The sequence below is a fragment of the Erithacus rubecula genome (genome assembly GCF_903797595.1).
Source record: "Erithacus rubecula genome assembly, chromosome: 19".
NCBI classification, from domain to species: Eukaryota; Metazoa; Chordata; class Aves; order Passeriformes; family Muscicapidae; genus Erithacus; species Erithacus rubecula.
The window spans coordinates 5,956,941-5,981,316 of NC_136671.1; the positions used below are offsets into that span (position 1 = coordinate 5,956,941).

The 24,376-nt window shown below is 42.4% G+C and overlaps 1 protein-coding gene across 1 annotated transcript; it reads right to left on the reverse strand.

The window, feature by feature from the left end:
- Positions 1–12,736: 12,736 nt before the first annotated feature.
- Positions 12,737–15,547, reverse strand: CLDN5 (claudin 5). The gene has a single exon (XM_079322078.1). The coding sequence runs from the start codon at positions 15,458–15,460 to the stop codon at positions 14,810–14,812; it is 651 nt and encodes a 216-aa protein (XP_079178204.1). The 5' UTR covers positions 15,461–15,547; the 3' UTR covers positions 12,737–14,809.
- Between the last annotated feature and the right edge of the window lie 8,829 nt (positions 15,548–24,376).

A 24,376-nucleotide genomic window follows, 5' to 3' on the forward strand; every position in this document is an offset into this window, starting at 1 on the left:
AAAGTTGGTTTGGGTTTTTAAAAAAATTTTTCTATGTTGTCACCTTATCTGAATAAAATCCCTGTGCCAATCTGGAACAGCCAAAAAATTGTGCTTCCTAAGATAAAGCAATGCTGCCTTTTGGTTTTTCCATTGAAGCTTCAGTAACTCTTCCAGTGTGTTTGCCTGCTGCAATAGCAGCCTCCTAATCAGTTCTTTAAATATTTCTGCTGCTGCTAATCTGAGAACAAAAGCAGTATGAAACAAATCCTTTAAAATGTTTTAGTTTTTCTTAACAAAATAAAATTATGAAAATCCTTAAATACCAAAGTGCTGAAGCAGCTGAACAAGCTGATTTATGCCATTCCTGCTCAGTGATTCATGGCTGTTTTCTTTATGGGGTGATAAATTTAAAAAGAATTGAAATTGCACAGTGAGTAGTATGGACCTGATTTGATTGGAATTGAAGTAAATCCCCTTCCACAACAGAATTGTGGTGACCTAATAGACTTGTGCTTATCAAGGTACCATAGTAGGTAAGAATTCTTACCTATTTTCTTATTTCTCTTCAGGAGAAAAAAAGAAAATTAAGGAATGTTGCAACCTCCTTGTGTAACAGACCTACACGGTCTGTGCCAGTTTGACTGTGGCAGTAACAGCCACAGGGGGAGGCCAGTGGGCTTTGGTCAGTTCTGATGTCAGAAGCAGGTGCTGGGGAAGGGCAGAGAAACAAAGCAGTTGCATTTGATTCTTCCTTCCAGATACAAACAAGTGCTGTCCCAGTCCTTGTTCTCAAGGCCATCCTGAGCCAGGTGGTTTCATTGTGTTTATTCACTGGCAGTGGTTATCTGGGAATCTGGATTCACTTCCTCCCAGATCCCTGCAAAATTCTAGCTTGTGCAGTGTTTTCTGGTGACTTGATATGCATCTAGATATTGTATGAAAAACTGCAACCCTATGGAACAGTGTAATAGTACTGATTGCTTTTATTAATGGAAGTTAAAATCACCACAAATCACAAGCAAATTATTTTGCAAATATTCATTATTTTTACTTGCTATTGTAAAACCTTTTATTATAAAAGACAGAAAATATTTCTGGGTTGAATACTGGGAGATATTGGGAGGATTTGTCCTGATTTACAGGGGTATGAATGTTTATCATCAGACTGTCTTTTATGCTTTGGTACTTAGATGAAAATACAGATTGGTACTATAACAGCAGGAGCTCTAGTTCATAATCCATATCAAATTTAGCTACAGTATCTGCTATTTCTTCCCACTATTCCCTGTGACTACTTTCTTAGTAGTCTTTCTTACTGCTCTGCTTTTATGGCAGAAGTAATAAATCAGGTATTTCAGATCTGGTAGTTTTAGCTGCTCTATCAGCAATTTGAGTTTATATTAGTAGATAGCAATCACTTGTAAACCTGACAGGATCTGAGAGAGCCATTGCAGTCTTCAAATGCTGCATGGTTTGCAGGAGAGCTGTTTGATTGTTTACTTAAATCTCATGTACTCCAGAAAACTCAGGTAGGAAAAGTACCTTAGAATTGTCATGTTTTATCATTTATACTTCAGTTTGACTTCTTCCACTCCTGTTTTCAGGACAACATTTCCAGCGCTCATCTGTCCAGAAATACAAGAGAAATAAAACTTTACATCACTCTAATCACTAGTCTGGACTATCCCACTTGTAAAGTCCAGTAGAGGAAGTTTTAAAATCAGTCTCTTTTGTACAGAAGTTCTTTGAAGGTGTTTTGTTGTGTTGAATTGGCCTCTCAGGGTGTGCTAACTTGTAAAGAGGGGAGCAATACAGAGCAGTAGCTATTAAAAGGCAAAGGGAGTAATCACAACTGAGAAGGAATCAAAGCATAAAACACCAACACTGTTCTCATGGCAATAAACAGCATAATTTGTTGATTTTTTTTTGTGTGTACATCTGTTAGTAAATGGCTTTGATGATTTGATTCCATCATAGAAGGAATATTCTTGAAAAAATTCCTCTGGAAATTCCTGTGTGAATAAGTCTGGCTTGAGGGAAAGAAAGCAGTAAAATGTTTGTTTCTTTAAATGGAAAAATTGAAATTCCTCTTGGCGCTCATGTACCATTGTTGGCTTTCAAGGTGGTACTAAAAGTTCCCTTGGAGCAGATTCAAGAACTGAAAAATATGCTGCCAGGGTGGAGCTCAAAAATGCCACCTTTATGTTCAAGCATTTGGGTTATAAACACACACTTAGCAGGAAATATTGCAGAACATTCACTAGGGAAAGAAAATTGTGAGCTTTTTATTCCAGACTGGACACCATTCTTTTGAAGCATTTGAGTTTTCATTTTTGTCATTCAGAAGGTGGCAGAATTAGAGGAGAAACGCAAAGGACCAAACATGTTGAAAGTAGGCAACAAATCCTCAACTTCATTGGTACCTAAACTCATGATATCCCTGGGTCTGACAGAGCAGAAAATGTGGTTTCCCAGTCACTGCTGCAGTGTGAGAGAATAATTTTGACTTCCTCTGCCCCCTCGAGGCAGTTGTGGCTGCTGGGTTGTTATCCTGGCATGTGTTACCTTGACTTGCTGTCTGCTCTCATGGTGTGTGTCTGGGCAATGCACTAAGGTCTCAATAACCAGAGATAAAGACTTGTCTGGTAATTTGATATCACAACAAGCATTTAGCAGAGTTGCTGATGCATATATTCTCAATGAGCTGAAAGCTCACAAGCTATTCTTAAATCAGAATTAGAACCAATCCCATAGGAATTTATAGGCAAGCCTAATCATACCTCATGAACTAAACTAGGGTAAAAGGTGTAACACAAGCTGTATCACAACATAGTTCCTTCCAGTGCTGGATCTGGGTTTATTTTACTAACAAATCTGGGGATTTTTCTATTCCTTAGTTCAACATCCTTCTCTGAAGTCTTTGCTATTTGCTTAAGAACTGTGGATGATTTCTCGGGTATCCCTTCACATTAATGACTAGCTTGCCTGTGTTAGATGGGTACTGTGACATTCTGTGTCCTTTGTTTTCTTTTCAAAAGCAGTTTTGGGATGATTCCTTTCTGGCCTTTGCAAATGAGATAATAGTCCCTTAGAACAAATGGATGCTGTCTTTTATAGTACTTAGAGTCACCTCTTATTGCTGCAGCTTCTCTGAATTTCCAGTGTCTGTGGTGTTGGTGTCTCTTTCCACTGTTTAGCTCAGTGGAATTTACTTTCATTTAATCATTCATTTGCAGCATGTCAGTGGAAAATTGGAGGTACCTGCCATTGAATTGGAAAGAATCCACAGGGACAGTCAGCTCTTACTATGCTTTTATTTGCTGAAAGGAGTTACCAAGGGGCTCTCAAAATAAATATTTCATTAATAATTATCTACTCTCTGATCTGAAAGTCTAACTGCATAAGTAGCCTAGAAGGAAGTGGCACATAAAACTTTTTCTTTAAACACTGGTATGGTCAGTAGTAATTCAGGACTCAACTAGAAAGAATACAGCTTGCTCTGAGGTCTGAGAGTACCTTCTTGGGCCATGGCTAAGTTCCTCTTCTGAGACCATGCACTGACCAAAATGTCCCCTTCCTATTGTACACGATTACACTCATCTTTAAAAAAAAAATAACATTACAAATCTATTTCTGAGACTGCTGTGCTTCCTTCAGAGAAGTCTCTTTTAACTGGAAATGACTTTGTTACATCATATGAAAGCTGTTAAAATTAATTTTTTTTTTTTTTTAAAGCGATAGTCTCCGAAACAAACTGGGTTTTTCCAGTGGTAACTGCCAAGTTCAAAGAAACTCAAAAGAGTCTTCAGTGATGTCCAGCTAATCACTCATGTGGGAGCTGCTTATTTTTACAGGATCTCAAAATTGAAAAGCTGTTGCCCTGCTATGGAAACAAGATCTCAGCAGCTGCAGAACTAGTGCTGTAATATAATTCTGCAACCTGATCCTTTAGCTGAGAACTGTGGTGCTTCATGGTGCCACTTGGTATGTGCCACACTGCTCAATTAATTACCTTCTAAACAGAGCCAGGGCTTGTTTAGTGTTTATTTTACACTGTCCATGATTTCCTCAATTACACAGTCATTGCTTACTAGGTTAAATCAATATCCAGTTTTCAGTTATATCCAGATTTCTAGAAATCCAATTTTTTCATAATTGAGAGTTCAGGTAACTGGTACCAGACCAGATTACTACCCAACACTGATTGTGGTATTTTCCTTGGGAATTTTAAGATGTTGTCTGTCATCTCAAGCTTTACTTTCTCACTTGCCGAAATCTTCATGGCTGAAAACATTTTCTGCTTTAATAATATAAAACCTGGTATGCTCTTTGTTATTTATAGCTTTTGTCAGTAAAATGCATTACCCTCCAGGGTTAATGGCTCTGCAAGTGTGTGCTATCAGACAGCACCATTTCTGGATTTTGTAAAAGTTACATTTTGAAAAATTAAGCACAGTCCTTTAAAGACCTATATGCACATTTTGTAAAACACTTGTGGAATTTCCCAGACATGTCTGTTCTAGGGAGGGAGATTCTGTCCCCCTAAAACATTCTGAGGAAAAGCCAAACCACCCTGCAGTTTTTCCCTCTCTGCCTGCCTGTTTTCTCTCCTTGTGAGCTTTTTCTGCCTGTGTTATCTGCCTCTAACATTAAGCAAAACTGCCTCCAATTCTTTCTACCAAAGGACTGAATCTCCCTCCAGTGTTTAGGTTTCTTTATCCTGTTATTGGGCTGCAGTTTGCTCACACCCACCAAAACAGCATACATGGGTGTTGCATTTGGTTACCTGCGTTGCAAATCCAGAGTGTGCTGTTTCATAAACATGAAGAAGGGGAAGAGTATTGTTGTTTCAGCTGGTTCCACTTGCTGTGTAGCCATGTAAGTAGATTAGCTGATATCAGTGTTAAGGACAGAGTAATTAAAACAATAACATAATGAACATATCCTTTTTATGAGACTTTTTCCTTTCAAAAGCTACTGAATTCTGACTCATTTTTCTGACTCATACTGAATTGCTGGCTCCTGTTGTAGAGTATCCCCTTAGAAAAGTCCCTGAGTGTAGCACACAGTGTCAAAGGGACAGAGCTTTCCAACAGTTGCATACAAAAATGAGAAGGGGATGTGAAAAGGACTGAAAATGACAGGGTGAAGTACAAAAATAGAAAATAAAGAACTAAGAGGAAAGGAGAGACTGAGTAACAATAGAGGGTAAGCAGTAAATCCGGTTTGCCTTTCTAGCTCAGGAAGGTGTCTTGGAATCTGTATTTCAGGGCACCCACTGGGTGGTCACCACAGCTCTTTGAGTGTGTGAAATGAAATGGAAAACAATAGCTCAGCAGCAATTGCTTTTTTCTCTCTGATGAGGTGTTCCTTGAATTGCCAGCACGACTCCTGCTTGATTTAGCAGTGAATACAGCCAGGCATTTCCTGAAACCACAGCACTACATGGCACTATTAGAAATGCTAAGTGAAAGCTTCTGCTGTGAATAACAAGGGAAAGGGAATAGGATATGGGAGTGTGTCCCACTAAACTGTCTGTGCAACAAAAGGGAGAATGAAATGTAGCACAGCTGCACAGGGGTCATCCACCCAGTCTGAAAAGCCTCATCTCATTCCACAAATACGTGATAGGAGACAACAAGATCTCTTTGATAGATAAATATCTTTTTGGAATGGTTAGAAGCTAAAGCCAGCATTGTTGTCTTCCTAACTTGTATTCTTTTTATTTGAGCTCATACTATCTAATAAACTCTCAACTATCTCAATTCTTATGGGGAATTTTTGCCAGTAAATGTAGATACTGTTTTTGTTCTGGGCCGATATCCCATTCTGACAAGTCTCCATGTGTGTATATATCTGCTCACTCATCTGTTTCATTATCTCTAAATAACCAATAAGTGATTGCTTTTGAAAAGGGTATCTTCTCTGAGCCTTTCAAAGATACAGATACAGTGTATGGCTCCAAGAATGCTGCACAGACTTGGCAGAAACTATTTGAGAATCACTGCTACCCTTCCTCCTCCTCCCTGATTACAGCCCTTAGGAAAGAAATGTGATGACTCCTCATTTTTTTGTTATTCGGCACATTTTTGTGGTCTTTTATTTCATTAAACTTTGTATTTCCTCTTTGCCTCACCTTCTTCCTTCATCAGGATGGATGTTAGAGAGCACCTCAGGCAAATGGACAGGGAGACCCAAAAAGACTTTACTGTGACAGATTAATTAGTTATTAGCTAAGCAGTATCTAGTCTCATCTCATGCCTTTATATTTAGTCACTTGTGCTGGTTTTTATCCAGTGTCTAATCACTCTTAATAGCTCCATCCCTTTTTTTAAAACAAAAAAACTTTAAACCTTCTCACTGTCCAGGGCATTCTCCACCTTACCTACACAGGTGTTATGTGTACTATTTTCTGCTCTGTTAAAAAAATCCTTTCCTATTGTATTTTCAGCTTGGGGACAATCTGAAACAAAGTTAATTGTAGTTTAAGTTAATTGAGCTCTTTAGTTGTTGCTTCTGCCCTGGATATGTTCATTTCCATTTCCAGGCTCTCATTCATGTTGACTGTTCAGCAGTGTGCAGTGTCTGTGCTTTCACTGTCACCTCAGACACTCAGCTGGGTGCCTACAGCAGTGTGGGGTCTTTCCCCACTTTGCTCATTATAATGCACTAACTTATGTCTTTCCTTTTTCCTCCTCTGAGTCAAGACCCTTGTTTGATTCCAACTTCCTTGCAAGGTCACAAAGTGAAGTTTCACAGCAGTTTAAGAGTTCCTGCATCCTGCTTGCCCATGTTGAGGCCAGGACAGACCTCAGACCTTTTGGTTCAGGAGAAGGGTTGCAGTTTGCCCTTTCCTCCACAATCTGAATTTCTGTGTAGCAACAGGTGCTAAAACTGAAATTCTCAATTTCTTGTTCAGCTTTACTCAGATTTCAGTAACTCTATTAAGGGGAAAAAACTTGGTCTTGTAATTTAGTGCCTCCTCCCACCCTGTCTTTGAAGTGGGCTTGTTTTCTACACACCAGTGGAGTTCAGTACTTGCACTGAAATCTGCCAGAGGCCATTTCTGCAAGGCTGTGAATCCACTTTGCAGACAGAAAGCAAAAAAAATCTCCAACTTTGTGAGAGAGGCAGGAGAAAAAGGGATTGTTCTTCCACCACGAATGATCAGCCTTTAGGACAGATGTCAGTAACAGCTTCAGAGTGGGAAATGAGCCCATACAGCATCCAGGTATGAAGTCAGGATTGCTGTACTGACCTAAAAGTGCAGGTTCTAAAGAATGTAATCAGCTCTGCAGGAATCTGGGCAGGATGCCATGGATAATAGCTTTCCTTTTAGGAGGGACACTATAATGATGATATGGATGTCTTAAATAGTTGTGGTCATTAATAACCCCAGGTAGACAAGAAGTCTCTTTTAATATAATCCAAACAACAGCATTTTACTCCTGGAGACTCAGTATGATATTGGCTTCTGGGAATATCTACTATCTACAGTTGCAGAATAACTGCTTTAATAATGTCTTTGTTTAGTTTCTTCCTAATGTAATTCCCACCCAATGGAACACTCTCTTTCTCCAAACTGCTGCCAAATCCACAGTTTTACAGTAGACAAAGTTTATATTTATGGGGACACTAGTTCCACATGTCTGAAAATGGACATTACTGTCTTACACCTTTCTGAAAAATTAAAACTCTTCCAATGACACAAGATGTGGGAGTTGAGATTTTATAAAATTGACATGTATTTGGATGCATTCTCAACTGGTCAAGAAAATCAGGAGAAAACGGGACAGCCTAAAAATAACTTAAGGGTTCAAGGACATAATAGATTTCAAGTAGATGTTCAATTTTTAAAACTTGCCTTGCATGTCAACATTTTGAAATGTCAACAGTACAACAAAAATAAAGTAGATGTAAACAGTGAAATGTATTATGTTGCTTGAATCTTGGCAGTCACTTCCAATGAAATAATACCAGGAAATTATAGAGGAAAAAAAATGGTGAAATCATTCTGTAGTCATTGGGTATTCATGTGAGTCTTCTGTGTCGAGATAACACTTGGGTTTATTTGTATTAAAGAATGAAAGATTGCTGTTATAATTGGAAACTGTTAAAGGTTTTGTAGCTCAGGCTAAAGGTTATCCAGTCTGCTGCAGCAGATATCCTAATTCTAACAAAAGATATACAGTAAGGACAGAACATTATAACTGGAAGAGTAATCTAAAAATATACATAGTGCAAGAATTCTGCCGTGCTAGGCACTTGTTAGAGCTGATAAGAATTGGTGATTGTTGTTTTTTGTCCCAATCCTTCAAATATGTGAAGGTATATTGAAACTGAATCCTACCATTTTGAGATTTCACATATGTTCTTGTCAAGCAAAGCCTATTTTTCTTTCCTGAGTGATCTTTTGTACCTAAGCCTAAATTCTCTCAAGGTTTAACCTTGTGTGGAAGTGTTCTGATAACAAACACAGTTAATGCTAATGAGTTCTGTATGAGTGTAACAGAGGGGAATCGATTCAGCTCTGAATGTGTTTGAGAGTGGGAACAGAGCCCAGAGTTACCCTCATATGGTTAGATTAATTGTCAGAGTACCTGGCATGGGATCAAGAGGAATGTCACTCAGAGCTCTATCAGCTAACCTGCCTCACTGAAACTTCAGGATCATACACAGCTGAAACCCAACATCCATTTAACATAGCAAAATCTTTTTCCTACCAGATTAAAATTGTTCTGGGATCTGGTTTGTCCATTTGTTCAACCCATAGAAATCTTCTACTTATCTGTAAAAAATCAAAAATGTTCCACAGCTGGTGCTAAAGACCTAAAATGTGCACATGCAACTTACCTCCTTGCAGGAGAAATGCACAGGATGATACAACTGGCACAGAGTTCACAGCTTGCTCAGTGACAGAGTCATTTTGAGAAGGTTATCTGTTGTTTGCCTGGAAAAATCAGCTATTTTAAACATTTACTTTTGTTCTCCTCTGTAAATAAACATGAACAGGCTTCATCTGATCTGTTTTGTTTGTGTACACCAGAGCACCTCCCTGGGCCATCCAAACCCTCTTCCTGGCTGGTGCAGCCTTGAGGATCCACCAGAAGGGAACATCCCTGGATTTGGAGCTGGGGTGTCATGAGGAATGGATCCACTCTATTGCTTTACATAAAAGCACTGAGGCACTTCATCATGCCCAAACTAAGGCTACTTTTTCCTAAAGAAGGAGCAACTAGTGTGGATGACAAATCAGCTGGGCTTCAGGATCACCTTTACCTGCTGTGAATACCCTGTTTCCAGGGCTTTAGTCAATGTGAGTGGCTTTTGCCATTCAAGATGCTCTGAGGAAGATCAGAGTAAAAATGCAGCTTATTTTATTTAATGCCTGGTTTTCTAGATGCTCAAAGTCCTTCTGTACTGGATATCAGAGGTGGTCTTGTTGTTTACTCTCCATTATTATGTAATGAGATCTGTGTGTTTCATTGAGAAGGCTGTGGCTTTTGAAGTGAGATATGTTTCCCTTTTTTTTTTTTATTTTGTAGTCTGAGACCAAAACAGCTGGACAGTAGTCTCAAGGCTCATTCTTCTTTCACTTTAATCATGCTGTATGATTCTATTGTTCTCAAATCTAAAAGCTAAAGCCAGTAGTTCAGTTAATGCACCAGTTAATTCTTGTCAGGATGGCTGACATCCAGACTCATTCATATATTCATTTTCCTGTATCACTTTTAAGACAGACCCCAATGGGGTATTTTCACATTTTAAATGGTAAAGTTTGTGTGGTTTTGTCCCCCATTATCCTGAGCTTACCCAAACCATAGGTGCCAGTTTCAGAGGGGCAAAGCTCTCCCTGAGGGCAGTAGGTGAGTGGCCAGGCTGCAGCTGGGCTCAAGCTGATGAGGGGGCTGGCACCAGCCCTGGGCAGATGCCTTCAGCCCTGTGTCAAACACTTGTGTTTCCATGCTGAGTCCTGCTACTCCTTACCTTTCTCTGCATGATTTTGGGTTGAATCCACATGGTGAGCTTTGGAAGGAGGGGGAAGTTCAGTGTTGTAAACAAAACCCCCAAATGCCACAGACAAAGCACACAGCTGCATTGATTCATGATGTCTTAATCTGTGTTCAAGAAAAAGGTGAAGCAATTCTTGTGTATCCAAGCAACTGCAAAGGCTTCACTGTAGCAGTGGGAGGTTTTATCAGTGATGCAGTGGTTGAAGTTCTCCTTTTCTTCTAACTAAGAGTTGTAGTAGGTAGAAGGAGGACGTTTCTAGACAGAGAGCTTATTGCTGTAGAGTCAGCAAGGAACAGTCTGGAGCAGTCACACACACACAGACACAAAAAAAGATCTGATCAAAATAAATGTTATAGAACTCAGTCACATCCAAAATATAAATATAAGAACCTCTTGAGGCTTTGTTTTTAGAATGATTTGTCTTATTACAATCAGGCTATAAGTAAAACAAATGCAGTATTTGACCTGAAAAGAGAATTCACCTGCTCTCACCCAATTAATCTTATACAGCAGGAATATTTGTTATGTCTTACCAAGCAGACTTATAAAAGCAAATCCTCAAACACATGTACTTAATTAATGATTTTCTTCTTCAGTGCACACACAAAAGGGATGCATTGTGGGTACCATCTGATGCTGAATACTGCATTAATATATTGTTCAATATATGCATGAATATGGCACTTACATGTGGCATATGGCTCCTGACAGGCAGGACTCTCTTAGCATTACAGATATATGGATGTGTTGGAGGAGACCTGCATTTGGGATTTGAAAGATGGCCAAGGAAAAAGAACAAATTCCTTGCATAGTATTTGATCAGAGAATAGATCTAAAAAATCTGAAGTTACACTGTTTTCTCACTTCAAGAGTAAAATGTTTTGTATGTTTCAAAGAGCAGATGCCCAACAAACATCTTTGTACAGGAAAAGGAAATATTTCCTTAAACATCCTGCAGCAAACGTGACTGATTGAGCTTCCTTTTCCCTCTGCCTGGTGCATTTCCCTTCTTTGCACAGACAGGATCTAACCAGATTTGGAGGGTATGAACTGCAGGTTACTTTCAAATTCATAACTATGAAATGGTTCGTTTAGCAGGACAAAGGCCAAGCCGACAGACACCCTTTTTCCAGCTCAGCATGTGCATAGCAATGGGAGGGTGGCAAGGAGCTTTTGTTAATCTCAACTGAGCTGGCAAGTATGCTGCAAAATGAAGGCTTTGAAGATGTTTTTTCTTCGTTTTTAAAGCAACAGTTTGTTAGAACAAAGCTTGAAAATCTTGCAAAAAAAAATCTGCAAAATATTGAATGTCTCCCTGTTAATCATATAACTTAGGCAAATTTTTCCACCAGCAATTAGTCTGTGTATTTTACCAGTCTTTATTGGTTTGGGGTTTTCTTTTTTTTAGGTTCTCTTCTGCTGCATCTGTGAAAATGTTTTTCCCCAGCTTGAATGCACTTTTGAAAAAAAAAGAAATGTTTGGCAGAAAGAATTAGGGTATCAGGTCAGGTTGGGGCTGATCCAAGCAGCAGAATTTTTTTCCTTTTAGTTTAAATGTGTAGAAATTGAAAGCTTTAAAAGCTTCATGCTTAGAGCTGTTCCCAAAATAGCTGGGACTCACACTCCACTTCCCAATGTGCTCACATCACAAGACCAACTGCTGCTATTTGCTCTGTTTTGTCTGAGGCTTCAGTGGAGAGCTGAGATGCTGCCTGCTCTGCTCTGCAAGGGAGCAGCCCTTCCTTCCTTCTTCCCCACAGGTGAGCCAGCTCTCCTCCCCAAAGGTAGCCCAGGTAATTTCCCACTAAGCACCAATATCACATCCCACCTTCCTGAGCCCAAACAATCCAGTGGCTTTCACAAAACACAGTGACCCTGTTCAGGGATAGGTTTACATGTTTTTATTTTTATGTGAAATCATAAATACAAAATAAAAATAGTAAACAAGTGCTATAGATTTATCTTTTCATTGGGATGAGGTTCAGGCCTGTCCCGAGCACTTTCAAAGTTTTAAGTTCAGGACTAGATCTTTGTTCTTAGAAAACAAATCATAGCAAAAACCAACTTAGACTTTTACCCTGGAGCCAGTGATATCAGTAACAGCATTTTCTGAGGTTATCTTTTAAAGCACAGCAACAACTAAGGATACTGAAGGATGAGATTAAATATAAAAATATTTTTAAAAATGGGCCCCACTTCCTGCAAGTCTTGTTGGGTGCTGCCCCACTGATCTCAGCCACAAGTTATGGTTTTGATAGGATGATGCTGTGTTTAGTAGCACATGCACAGTTAGCACTGGCTTCTACCAAGACATCTTTCTGTATAATTTTTTCAGGTTTTGGTTCTAAGAGGATCCAGCCCTGCCTTTATACAAAAAATTTGGCTTGTTAAAATTCCCTTCTATGGCATGGGTTTCCCTCCCTCTCCCAAAGACACCAGTTTTGATTTGAAATGCTAGTGGTGCATTGTCCAGAAAGATTTCATCTTTCTGCAGCACTTCTGAAGGCTCTACTGTTCAGAGGCATGTGGACACTTCTGTCAGTGGGGTTTAGTTCTTTAACTTGAGGCAAAAGAGAGAGAAGTCCAGGATTTAGTATCTGTGGACTCATTTGCTAGACACCAGAGAGCTGAGTGAGGATGAGTGACAAATACAGTTGGATGTTACAATTTAAAGTAAATTAGTCACGAAACAAATAAAGGCACCAAACCATATAACAAGCCAACTTTGGTAGATTTCTTGCAAAATATAAGCATTTAAATACATTTACAGTTTACAAGGTTACACTCTTTTTAAAAAGTTGCAATGATGAAATATAGAATATTTCACTCTTGTACCAACACTACACATCACATCATAAAAACAATATTACAGCTTTTATTTAAATGGAGACAGTTATTAGAACTGCACCTCTTAATAGAGCAGAAGGAGTTGTAGACATATTGCTCTGCTTTTGTATTCTTTGATGAGCTCAGACTCTGCTATTTTTGTGTATAAAGAACAAAAGCAGTTATTTTCAAAATGATAAATCATAAGCTCAATATTCAATATCAAAATTTGCAGGGGCAAGGCTTTAGTCTCTTATTCCACTTTTGGAATTGCTAATACCTCCAGGGTTTTAAGTTTTCTAAGCAAGGCAAGAACAGAGCCCATGTAAATCTGCCAGACCCACAGTTATGGTTTGTCAATAAGTTTGGTGTTATCAGATAGCTGTAAGAGTTAGTGCTCAGGTCAGGTGTGCACTGTATTGCTCTGTGATTGTGAGGACCTGTGAGGTCGTAGCGTTGTTCTCTGAGGAGTATAAACAGCACATTTCCTCCTGTTGGCAGAAATCTCCTTATGGCAATGCAGATGCTGCCACAGTCAGTAGCATAATCCTGTGTGGATTTACAAGTAATTAGATTGGAGGAGTATCACACCATCCCCTTAAGCCCCTCCCTTAACAAAGTTTGTCTCTGCAGTGTAAAATGAAAAAGTGTAAGCTAACATTTCAGACTGTGGTTAACTTCAGGAGGTGTTGACCTCAGGAAAATTGGTTATGTTGACCAGACCATCTTCCAGTCTGCAGAGTGTTACTAGGGCAATGCAGAGGAGCTGAGAGCTGAGAGTCATGACTTCACAATTGATCACCTGGCATAAAGTCCCAGTCAAGATATTTTTGGTAAAACTCATCTAGCAATTTTTTGCTTGATTTGGTAAATGAAAGAAAGCATGTGTTAACAAAACTATGGTGAGAGCCAACCAAGCGCACATTGAACACACATTTCAAAACTGGCAGCAAGCAGAGCTTGGCAAGAAGGCCACAAAGACATAATTCCCCCCAACCATCAGTATCTGGGACAATTTTTATATTTCCAGTCTCCTGTAGTGCAGATGAGAGGAGCAGAGGCCCCCCTGGAGCCAGGATATACAGTGATCTCCTAGATTTTTTAATCTAGTCCTCGAATAATTCTGGCCATGAGTTCATATTCAAGTAAAAACAGAGCATAAGCTGAAGAAGAAGAGGTGAACTTCAAAAGACATCTAGTGTTATCTGATTTGTACTCCACTAAAGAACAGCAACTACCTGAAGTCTCTTTCAAGGTTTCAAATACACACAGACCAATACACTTCACTAAGGGACTGAAACAACTGAAGAAAATCAGATAACTCTCTCCAAACAGTTACTGCTTGTGGGATTAAGGACCAAGGTTAGTATCATGTTTTGGACAGGATCCCTATTTTAATTGCCCAGATAGATCAATCCCCCTCCCACCATATCAGTCCGAGCAGAAACTGCCAGATGCAGCCTTTTGGGAGAGAGAACGAAAATGGAAAGCTGTTCCTCGGCTTCGGTGTGCACCCGACGCCCGGTCCGAGCAGCCAGGCGGTGCCCCGAGCCACCGGCAGCGATAGCGGGCGGTAAAGTACTCACAAATGTCCCGGTAACGCCGGGCGGGCAGGCGGCGGCGAAGCCCGGACGGGACGTCCCGGTAAAGGCCGCCGTGACTCGCCCGGGCTTCTCGGTTCCCCCGGCCGCCCCGGGCCGGGGACACGCTGGTTCGCTGCTCTGGGCGGCCCGGGAGGGCTTTGCTCGGCCGGCAGTGCGATCGGTCAGTACCGGGAGCGCGGCGCTGCCCGCAGCGGAGCGGCCGGACCCGCCGGGGAGCCGGGCTGGAGGGCAGCGGGGCGCTGCCCTGCCTAGGGCCGCCGCTTCACGGGGGTCCCCGTTAAGAAGAGCCTCCAGGCAGGGGAGCGCTGGAGCTCGCCGCAGACGCTCCCGGGCCGCAGCCGTCTGTCCGTGCCCCGCGGGGCCGCGGAGCGGGCCAGCCCCGCTCAGACGTAGTTCTTCTTGTCGTACTCGCCGTTGGACGTGGGCCGCCGCGGCGCCGAGTACTTGACGGGGAAGGAGGTCTCGTCGCGCTGGGAGCAGGAGCAGCAGCAGATGAGGCAGCCCCCGAAGAGCAGCAGGGCAGTGGCCGCCCAGCCGATGTAGAGCGCGGCCCCCATCTCCCGCTTCTTGGACGACGGCACGGTGGGGTCGTAGAAGTCGCTGATGACGATGTTGGCGAACCAGCAGAGCGGGATGAGGACCAGAACCCCGCAGAGGATGTAGATGGCCCCGCCGGCGATCACGATGCGGGACTTCATCTTCCCGGGCCGGATGCAGTTGGTGCACTGCGCTCCCACCACGGTCACCATCAGCGCCACCAGCCCCAGCAGTGCCACGATGACAGTGAGCGCCCGGCCCGCCTGCACCTCGGGCGGCAGCGCCAGGATGGAGTCGTACACCTTGCACTGCATCTGCCCCGTGCTCTGCACCACGCAGCTCATCCACAGCCCTTCCCAGATGGTCTGCGCCACCACGATGTTCACGTCGATGAAGGCCGACACTTGCCACATGGGCAACCCGCAGGCCAGGATCACCCCCACCCAGCCCAGGATGCCCAGGCCCAGCCCCAAAATTTCCACCGCCGCCGAAGTCATGCTGCCGCCGCCGCTGTCCCACGGGCTCCGCAGGAAGGAAGGTGCGGCGGGTCTGCTGCGCTGCCCCGGCGGCTGCGAGCCGGCTGTGCGCGCCGCGGCCGCGGGCAGTGCTATATGAGGAGCCGCGGGGCGCCCGCCCTCCGCCCCCGGCCCGCCCGGCCCGGCCCTGCCCTGCCGGGAGCAGCACCGCCCGCCGCGGGCCGGGGCAGGGGCAGGGGCCGGGGGCGGGTGTCCGATCCTCCCTCCTGCTCGGGGGGTCCCGCCGGAGCCAGGAAACTTCGCTTTGCTCTCCCCGGCACCCGACTCCGGGAGCAGCTCGCATGCAGGGTCACTGCCCGTTCCCAGTTAAGCGTGGGGCGGGAGGCATCTCGCCTCGGGTTTCGGCTGCTCAAATTCCTTTTACTGCCGTTATCTGTGTATTTCCTATTTACTGATAAAGTCCGCAGCCAGATCTTCGGAGAGGTCTTGCCAATGCAGGCACCCAGAAGTGTGGTAGTTGCAGTTATTGGGGTCTAATTGATCGTTTTTCAGAAGTCTAAGCACTGACAGACAGGAACAGCTCTCTCCTGCACACTGTGTCAGGCAAATGTTTAAAAAACTGCATCAAACGCTTAGGGACCACCCAGAAAATAGAAGAGCCTTGGATATGGGATCTGCATGTCACCTGTCAGTACCACTAGACCGATTCTTAGACTGGTCCAGGAAGAATAATTGCTCTCAGCTTACCCCAGGTATGAAACTCCATTTGCTCTGATCCTGGAGCCAAGAGCAAAGCATACAATTTAAGCGTGTTTTCACAAAGATTCCAAACTTAACTTTACAGTTTTATTTGTTCAAGTACATTTTGAGTATTTGTGGTATGTTAAGGAGTTAAATGCCCATGTCAAAACCGCTATATTTACAAGAGGTTTATCATCAGCCCGGGCAGACATTGTACTTGCTGCAGTCTCTTCATGGACCATTGGTATCCTGGATTGTTCTTGCAAAGTAGCCTTTGCAGCCAGCAGCAGATCGCAGCCCCCCAAGGTTGGCAGATGCAGGGAGTGTTTGTGGTGTGAATGCTGCAGTTGCAGCAGCTGCAGAAAGAGAACAGTCCTCACCATCTTCCTCACAGCACTCACAAGGAGCCCTGGGTGTCCTGAGAAAGGCTTGATTGTAACAGGTTTCAAGGTTTTAGACAAAATTGAAAGTTAAATGCTCAGTGACTTTTGAGTTGGTTTGAATAGATTTAGTTTCAGTTAGCCCAAACTGTCCTTCCAGTGTAGAGGAGATCAGTGTTGAAAAGAACACATTTCCTACCCTTATATAAGCAGTTTTCTCTGTTGTACAAAAATGCACAGCATGTATTGTGGCTTGCAGAGGTTTGTGATCCAAATCTTAAGACTGATATGAATGCAGCATGAATGGAAATGTGCACATGTGAAGCAGAAGCAGCAGAAGAAAGAACAAGCAGAGGTTAAAGGAATCACATGGATTGACAGCTGAGGATGTGGTAACAAGGAGCAATGCCCTGCGCACATCCTGACAGGTGACTTCAGCAGAGGACCCCAGTGTAGTAACAGGAGGATGACAACAAGGTCACAGCACACTGAATCTGGTCTTTCACTTCCTTTTTTTAACAACCAAAGGATGAACTTTAGCCACAAAGCACCCAAATAGCCACAAGACACCCAATAAAAGAAATACAAGAACATCAGGAGCTTGTGGAGCCTCGTGGAGTTGGACATGCTGACACAGAACGACTACAGCCATTGATTATCTCTGCCTGAGGAGCTGTAAACAACACTAGCATGGAAAATGTCTTCCTTACCAAGACTGCCTGGTGAACAGAGTTCAGAGGATTTATCTCCTCTTCCAGTTGGATATAAAATACATACAGTTTACTTCAAATATTCAAAACTGCAAATTCCAGTGTGCAAGTCCAGGAGGAATGTGTGACTGGGGCTGTGCAGTTTGTCAAACTGGGACTGCTTACAATCACTCAGAAGAGTCCCTGGTGTCAGGGAGAGGAGAATGTACAAAAAAGCCATTCACAGAGACAGAGATATCTCAGAGGAGGAAACCCAGAACCCAGGATGAAACTGAGAAACATCTGTATTTACGATGATAATAATGATTATATAGAAAGCAGCACAGAAGAACAATTAAGAAAGGGGGGAGAAATGCCAGTTATCTTAGCCCATAAGCACAGGAAAGCCCCACCCTTGCCACTTGCCCGGGAGCACAGAACTCAGAGTTTCCTCCAATACATGGCCTGCGTGTGCTCCTGTGCTGGCTGGGAGGCACTCATGGGGCTGGTGCAGCTGCCTGGGTCTTTGGACAGAGAAGGGAAACCAGCCCATGGCTTGTTTTACCTCTGCAACCCTCACCCCACCTTCCCTTGCTACCTGTAACCCAGCAACAGATTCCTACAAATCACTTAATCCAAGGCAATTATTTCTCTGGGGAAATATATGCTTAATAATCACAGGGCAACTGAACCTTTCTGCTTAGAGGCATTTCCATTCCTGGTATTTTACTTTCGTCTGTTTCTTTTCATTACACCAGATATTACCTTTTATCCTGGTTACTGGCAACAACCTCAATTTTTAATTACTGCTTCCTGATCCTAAGAGTTTGTTGCACAGACTACCTTTAATGAGACCACTGATGCAAGGTGCTTAAAGGTTTGCTTACTTGACTTACTGTTACCTTGACTGGCACAGCTGCTGGGGGCCTGAGGACACCACCAGCTTTAGCACATTGTGGTTCCTAATGGTGTTAATGTCAAAACACTGGAAATTAAACCCCCAGAAATGAAAAGGTTCTACTTTCTTAAAAGGAAATACAAATCAGCATGATGTTTTATTTGGAGTATTAAGTGAAGAAAATCCCTCCTTGTAAGTTAAACCCTTGCTGGAAAAGTCTGGAATCCTTTAAACTCAAAGGCACCGTGTTCTTCCAGCAAAGTAGCGCTCTTACACATGACCATTCCTGTCATTACATCTGTTTCTGCATCAGCTATGTATTAATTAAATTATTCTAAGGGGATGCATAGGGGGGCTTTACAGCCTGTGAAAATGGGAGGAAGTGGTATTCAAGCTGAGAACAATTGCACAGGAGCCATACTATAGCAAGAGGGGCTCTGGGATTAGAAGTGATTGTGTTTTTGCTCTTTTCCTGACAATCAGGACAAACACCAGACACAGAGTTACTGGAGGGCTGTTAATGGGGGGTCCAGGCTCTCGCCAGCATCGCTTGTCCTGGTGTATGAACACTGTCCCAGAGCTGCTGTGCCCAGCCCTTCAGCCTTGCCACGGCTTTGCTCAGCCCTGAGGCCTCCCACCAGCAGTGTTTGGATAGATTTGACTCCAGAGAACACTTGGTTTAGAATTTGTGGAGTGTCCCTTACCTAAGTGTTTCTGCTCTTTCTAATCCCTAAAATATTAGGCATTTGGATGACAGAGGGGAAAATGACATTTGAGATCAATCTTATGCACAAACCTCATATTGTTTGTGTGAATAAGATGGAGTATGAGTCAAAAGATTAATTAAAAGCCCAATGATCTCGAGACAGCTTACCATAACTTTTGGATCAGACATAAGCAAAAGTGAAGAATTAGGAATCCTATTAGAGATAGATTTTGTGGCATATTTTGTATTCTAATTAGTGCTGAAATAAAGGCAGGGAGATTTACAAACACAGAGGGGTTGAGCAAAGGTTGTTCTTTATTTGGAAAGCCTGAGGTTTCTCAGTCAAGATTACTTCTTTCTTTAAGAAGTGTTTCTTTAAAAAGCAATTATTTTCCCAGCAGAAGAGATTCCATACTAGGATAGGACTCCAGAAAATTCTTGTCAGCAGGGCCAGTGAGTCTTCAGTGAGACACATCAGAAGACTGGCACATAGTTGTCAAATGAGCAGGTTATTACAAAATGAAAGTGCTAAATTTCACCATAAGATTTATTTCAGGATCATTTATTTTGGAAAAAAGCTGAAGTGGTTAACATGAAATTGTCACTTCTTCTCTTAGATCATCTTTTGAGCAAAGAGAAAACCAGATCAGAATTTTGCAAGAACAAATAGTGTTCTCAGTGACTGATGCTAATGATGTAGAATCCAACACTTTTTTTAGTACAAGTGTTTCTGCTGCCCATCAGGATTGAGAAATGGATGCCCTGTTCCCTCTCAGTGCTGATGTGACTAGACTCAGGTTAAAGAAAGGAAGGAAATGGATATTTGTAGCTGGAAAAACACTGAAAGAAGTTAGAGATGTGCTTCCAGTCTTCATATATTTACTGCTGTGGCCATTATTTCCAGACACAGTGGCCCTAGCCCTGTATCAGTCTCTGCTCTTTACACACACCCTCTGCCTGGGTGCAGCCAGGGCTACTACACATGGTGGGAATGCTGAGACAGTGTTACAGCTGCTTTCCTCACTGAATAAGGAAAACATTAGTGGTAAACCATCATTAGAACTAAGTTCCACATCCCCCCTCTTGAATTTCTTTGCACACGAACTTCTGGAGCAGCACTTGAAATTCAGTGTAGGAATTGATCTTCATGTCTCTCTGTTAAAGCATGCTCTGCTGAGAATATTTCCAGTCACCACAGTCAGGAGAGCTGGGCTGCACTGGTGAGCTGTTGTGCACCCAACCCTTCAGCACCTTGTTTTCTGGATTTAGCTTTGTAGAGAACACTGTGGTGTCACTGGACAGCCATAACCTGTGTTAATGGTGTTCCAGGGCAGTTATATGGGCAATGAAGGCCCTTTCCCAAAGTTTAGAATGTCATGTAGGTGAGTTTGATTATCCCCACTCATCAGAAGATCACACTGAATATATGCTTAGACCATGCCACTTCAAACACTTCTCTTTAATGCTATGGACAGATCTTGAGAACATAACATATTAAAGCTTGGAGAGGCAGGATGGGGAGGGAGCTATAGGAAATACACATTGTTTCATGCCTAATGGTCCATTCTATACCATATTTCCTTCAGGACAACTATAGTTTAATTTTGCTCTCTTCCAGAGTTAGCCTCCTTCCACAGATTGTGGTGTACCAGGATCCTGGTAGATCTCTTTCCCATGTAATTCTTGGGAAATCACATGAGATGTCAATTTGTAAAGAGCAGCGTCAGCAAGGACAAATGCCATTGTTTTAAATATATATTGCAGATGTTGGAAGTAATTAATAATGACACAACCATTAAGCTACTGAAAACTATTCAAGGTTAGTGATGGGAAATATACTACATTTATCTGTGTGTGTCAAGAAATGTGCATTGCTTAGAAGATGTGGGAGATTTGGGACAGCTTTTCTCGGCAGTGCAGCCCTCAGACAAGCTCTGCTTTTGGGAATAATGCACATCTGTTCAGTCAATCCCCACTTCCTTCTTAAAAGGGAACTTTGTTTCCAGTAAGAGGAAAGGATGGCTGTTATTGGTGAAAAGATGGAAAATGTCTCTTATACTGGAGAATATTTGTAGGCTTTTCTTGTTGCTTCTTCATTGCCATAAGTAGCATCCTGAAAAGAAGGGCTTGTACGTGCTTGTAAATGCAAAGGAAACACTTCTGTTCCTCTGAGACTACTATAAATCAAATACAAGCTTCATTTCCTGTAGAGTGTCACTGAAAATGAGGCTTGGGCGTTTTTTGCAGCAAGGGAAAATACTTATCTGTTGAAGATTTTCTTGTAAAGATTTTCTTGTGTCAGTAAATCCTGGTGCCTGCACAGACAGTGGCTTCCTGTTCATACCCTGCTTGGACTCCAGCTCTGAGCTGCAGGTCTCAGAAGGGCTCATCAATGAAACCAGCTTTCCATGAACCTGACAGCTCTGATTCCTGATGCAGCATGTCTGCAAAAATGAGGAAATTTAAAATATTAAATGGTTCTCCTGTTGGTAATTCCATAGATAAGGCCCTACACAAAAGAGCATTTTGATCAAATCAGTGGGAACTTCACCCTTAAATTTCTGTCTTTCAGCACACCTATATCCTACTGATTAACCCAGGGAATATCTAAATTACTTCATCTGACATTCCCACTAGTTATGTTCAAAGTACTTTTTTCTCTGATAATCCTTTAAAAGAGGATGTCACCCACGGTGTGCAGCAGATGTATTTCTAAAAGGTTTGGACCTGGAACCATGTACTGTAACTTGGAAAAGCATACACAAATACTTTGAACCTAACACAAACTGAAATCTTAGGCAAATGGAAAGGTTTTATGTATATGATTAAGTTGTTTAATTAGCCCTTGGGCAATTTTATCTCCAGAGAGGACTGGGAGGGTTCAAGATGCTCAGTGTCTTACAGCAGTGAGTCAATATCTCCATGAATTGCTTTTATAGTGTGGCCATTACAGCAATCACACAGAATTTTAGGCTCAAACCCAAACATTCATCTATATGAGGAAAAGACTGCACTGAAAGAAAATTGAGTTAAAAGGGATTTCACAACTTAAAAACAAGACTGTTTTAAGCAGCATATTTAAGGAAAGAAATACCAAGGAATGTGGAGTTGGTTTATCTATTAAAATTCAATTTAGGTTTCAGTTTATGGCTGTATTTCATTAAAAACAGTAACACCATTTTCTCTGGTAAGAACTGGAACAAAAAACATAATGTCTTTTGCTCAATGTATGAGGTATTTCTGACTTACTGAGTTGTGACTCTAAACAAAGCTGAGATTTGAATTCAAGGAAGGACTTTTGTGCTTTCAATATTGTAAACCCTGATGTATCAGGAGCTTTAAGAAAAAGCATTGGAAATTCCAAGGGAAAAATGAAACAAAATTCCTTCAAAAATAATAATTCTGGGAATGAGTGATTCACAGTCAGACTGTTCACAGCATGAGTATTTATAGACTATTTAACCAGTGCCCTTCAGTACAAGCATTTCTTCTGTTTGCAACTCTGCTAATATTGCTGTGAGAAATAACAAACATGCAGCATGTGTTTGGGGGGCTGCATTTGCTGTAGGTGTCTGCAGTGCAGCATTTCTTAGTCACACACCCCAAACAGCTCCAGTTCTGCTGCCTGGCATTCCTGTGAGCTGCAGTTTCATAACTAGTCTCATAACAAGTTTCAAAAGTAAAAAAAGTACATTTTCATCAAGTGAGTAATGCACTGTAACACTCATTGTCACAGGATGCTCTTTAATGCCAGGAGCTGGGATAGGTTCAAAAAGCAAGAAGAAAAATTCATGGAAGAGAGAACTATCAAGATAAAACTTCTGGCTCAGGAAGCTGCTGAGCTCCAGATTGCAGGAAGCCGGGAGGATACACAGGCACGGTGCTATTTTATCTTTTCCTAAGCATCTGCTCCTGGGCACTGCAGGGCCAGGGCACTGGCTAGGACTGACTTCTGCTCTTACCCCAAGTGCCCTTCCTTACATCACTTTCTGGCATCATGAGACTTCTTTGAAAGGACTGTGGCTTCCCTGAGTATTTTGTGTGACAATTGGTCAGCAATCTGATTCAGCCATGACTTGGGAGAATTATTGGTATGCTTCAATAGTAAATAGTTTGAAATTTCTGGAGACTCTTTCACCCCTTGCACTAAATCCTGCCAAAGGAGTGACAGTCATGAGAAAGCACTAACTTCCACCTGTCTCTGTGTTGATGGCAGTCTGTAGTTTGGCATTGTCTGTGCCAATTTCTTACAATTTCTTCAGTTTGCAGTTGTTTATAATAGCAGTGCATGTGTGCAAAATCTTGTGTCCATCACAGTGTTCTAATATAGTGAATGAATTAAATTTTTGCCACAGTTTTGTTGTTCTTCCTCTGGTGACAGTACAAAGCACCTATGTGGAAATCCATGGAATAATTAAAAAAAACCCCTTAATTTCCAAGGAAGACTGAAATGCCATCTTTTAACTCCCCAGGAAAGAAGTGTGTATCAGAACTTTGAGTTATAAAATTCCATTTTTTCCTAGGAAATGGAACTTGCTTGTGCTTTCACTGGCTTTTATCTTGCACTTACTCAGATCCCATCGGTGCTCAGTGGAGCACAACGTGAATTGCAAATAATGCCAATCTGCCTTCAGCAGCATTTGTTTCAATTCCACATTTTCCTGTTGTGAGCTGCAACCCTGTTTGTGTAATGGATGGGAATACAGACATACCAAAAATGTGTTTCTTGGTATTCTGAATTTTAAGTCAAAAGATTTGGTGCTATGTCACACATTCAAGCTACCCTGTCAAAATGTGCTGATGGATGTCTAGGAATTTTCTTGACCACGGTTCTTGCAGATGGAAGGTTGGGAAAAGCCTTTCTGGTACTTCTGTTAATATGTTTTTTAGTTTTGACAGTGCTGCATTTACAGTTTGAGCTATGTAACACTGTTTGCCTATGAAAAAAGTGATCCGTTTCTGCAATTTAACTGTAGGTATCGATTACTCTCCAGGTTTGCCTGCAGGAGTCCCTGATGCCTCGGAGACCTTGCAGAATCCCACTCGGCCCGTCAGCGGTGACGGCGCCCAAGGCTCACGGAACCAGAGGGAAAGCCGCGAGGGGGGAGAACAGTGTCAGTAAAACCTGGATGTTTGTGCACAGTGTTCGGGAGAGGAATTTGCTTCATGTGTGAATGAGCATCTGCAAACCAGCCAGGCCGCTGTTACATACTGCATTACAGTCAAACAGCACACAGTTTAAGCTCGGTTTCCCCCCCGGTCATCACACCAGCCAGGTTTTCCACTGAGAAGTATTGCTAAAACCCGCTGTAAGTGGAGCAATCCTAAAACTCAACGATGTTTGGGTAGAAAACAGAAACCGAACAGCTCCGTGTAGATGTGGCACCTGGGAACAGGGTGTGGCGGTGCTCGGGCTCTCGGGCAGCCCTGGCCGCGCCCGGCGGGGCGGGCGGGGGACGCTCTGTCCCTCCTCTCGCTGCTCCGGAGCCGCCTCCCGCTGCCGTCCGCGGCGCGTCCCGCACC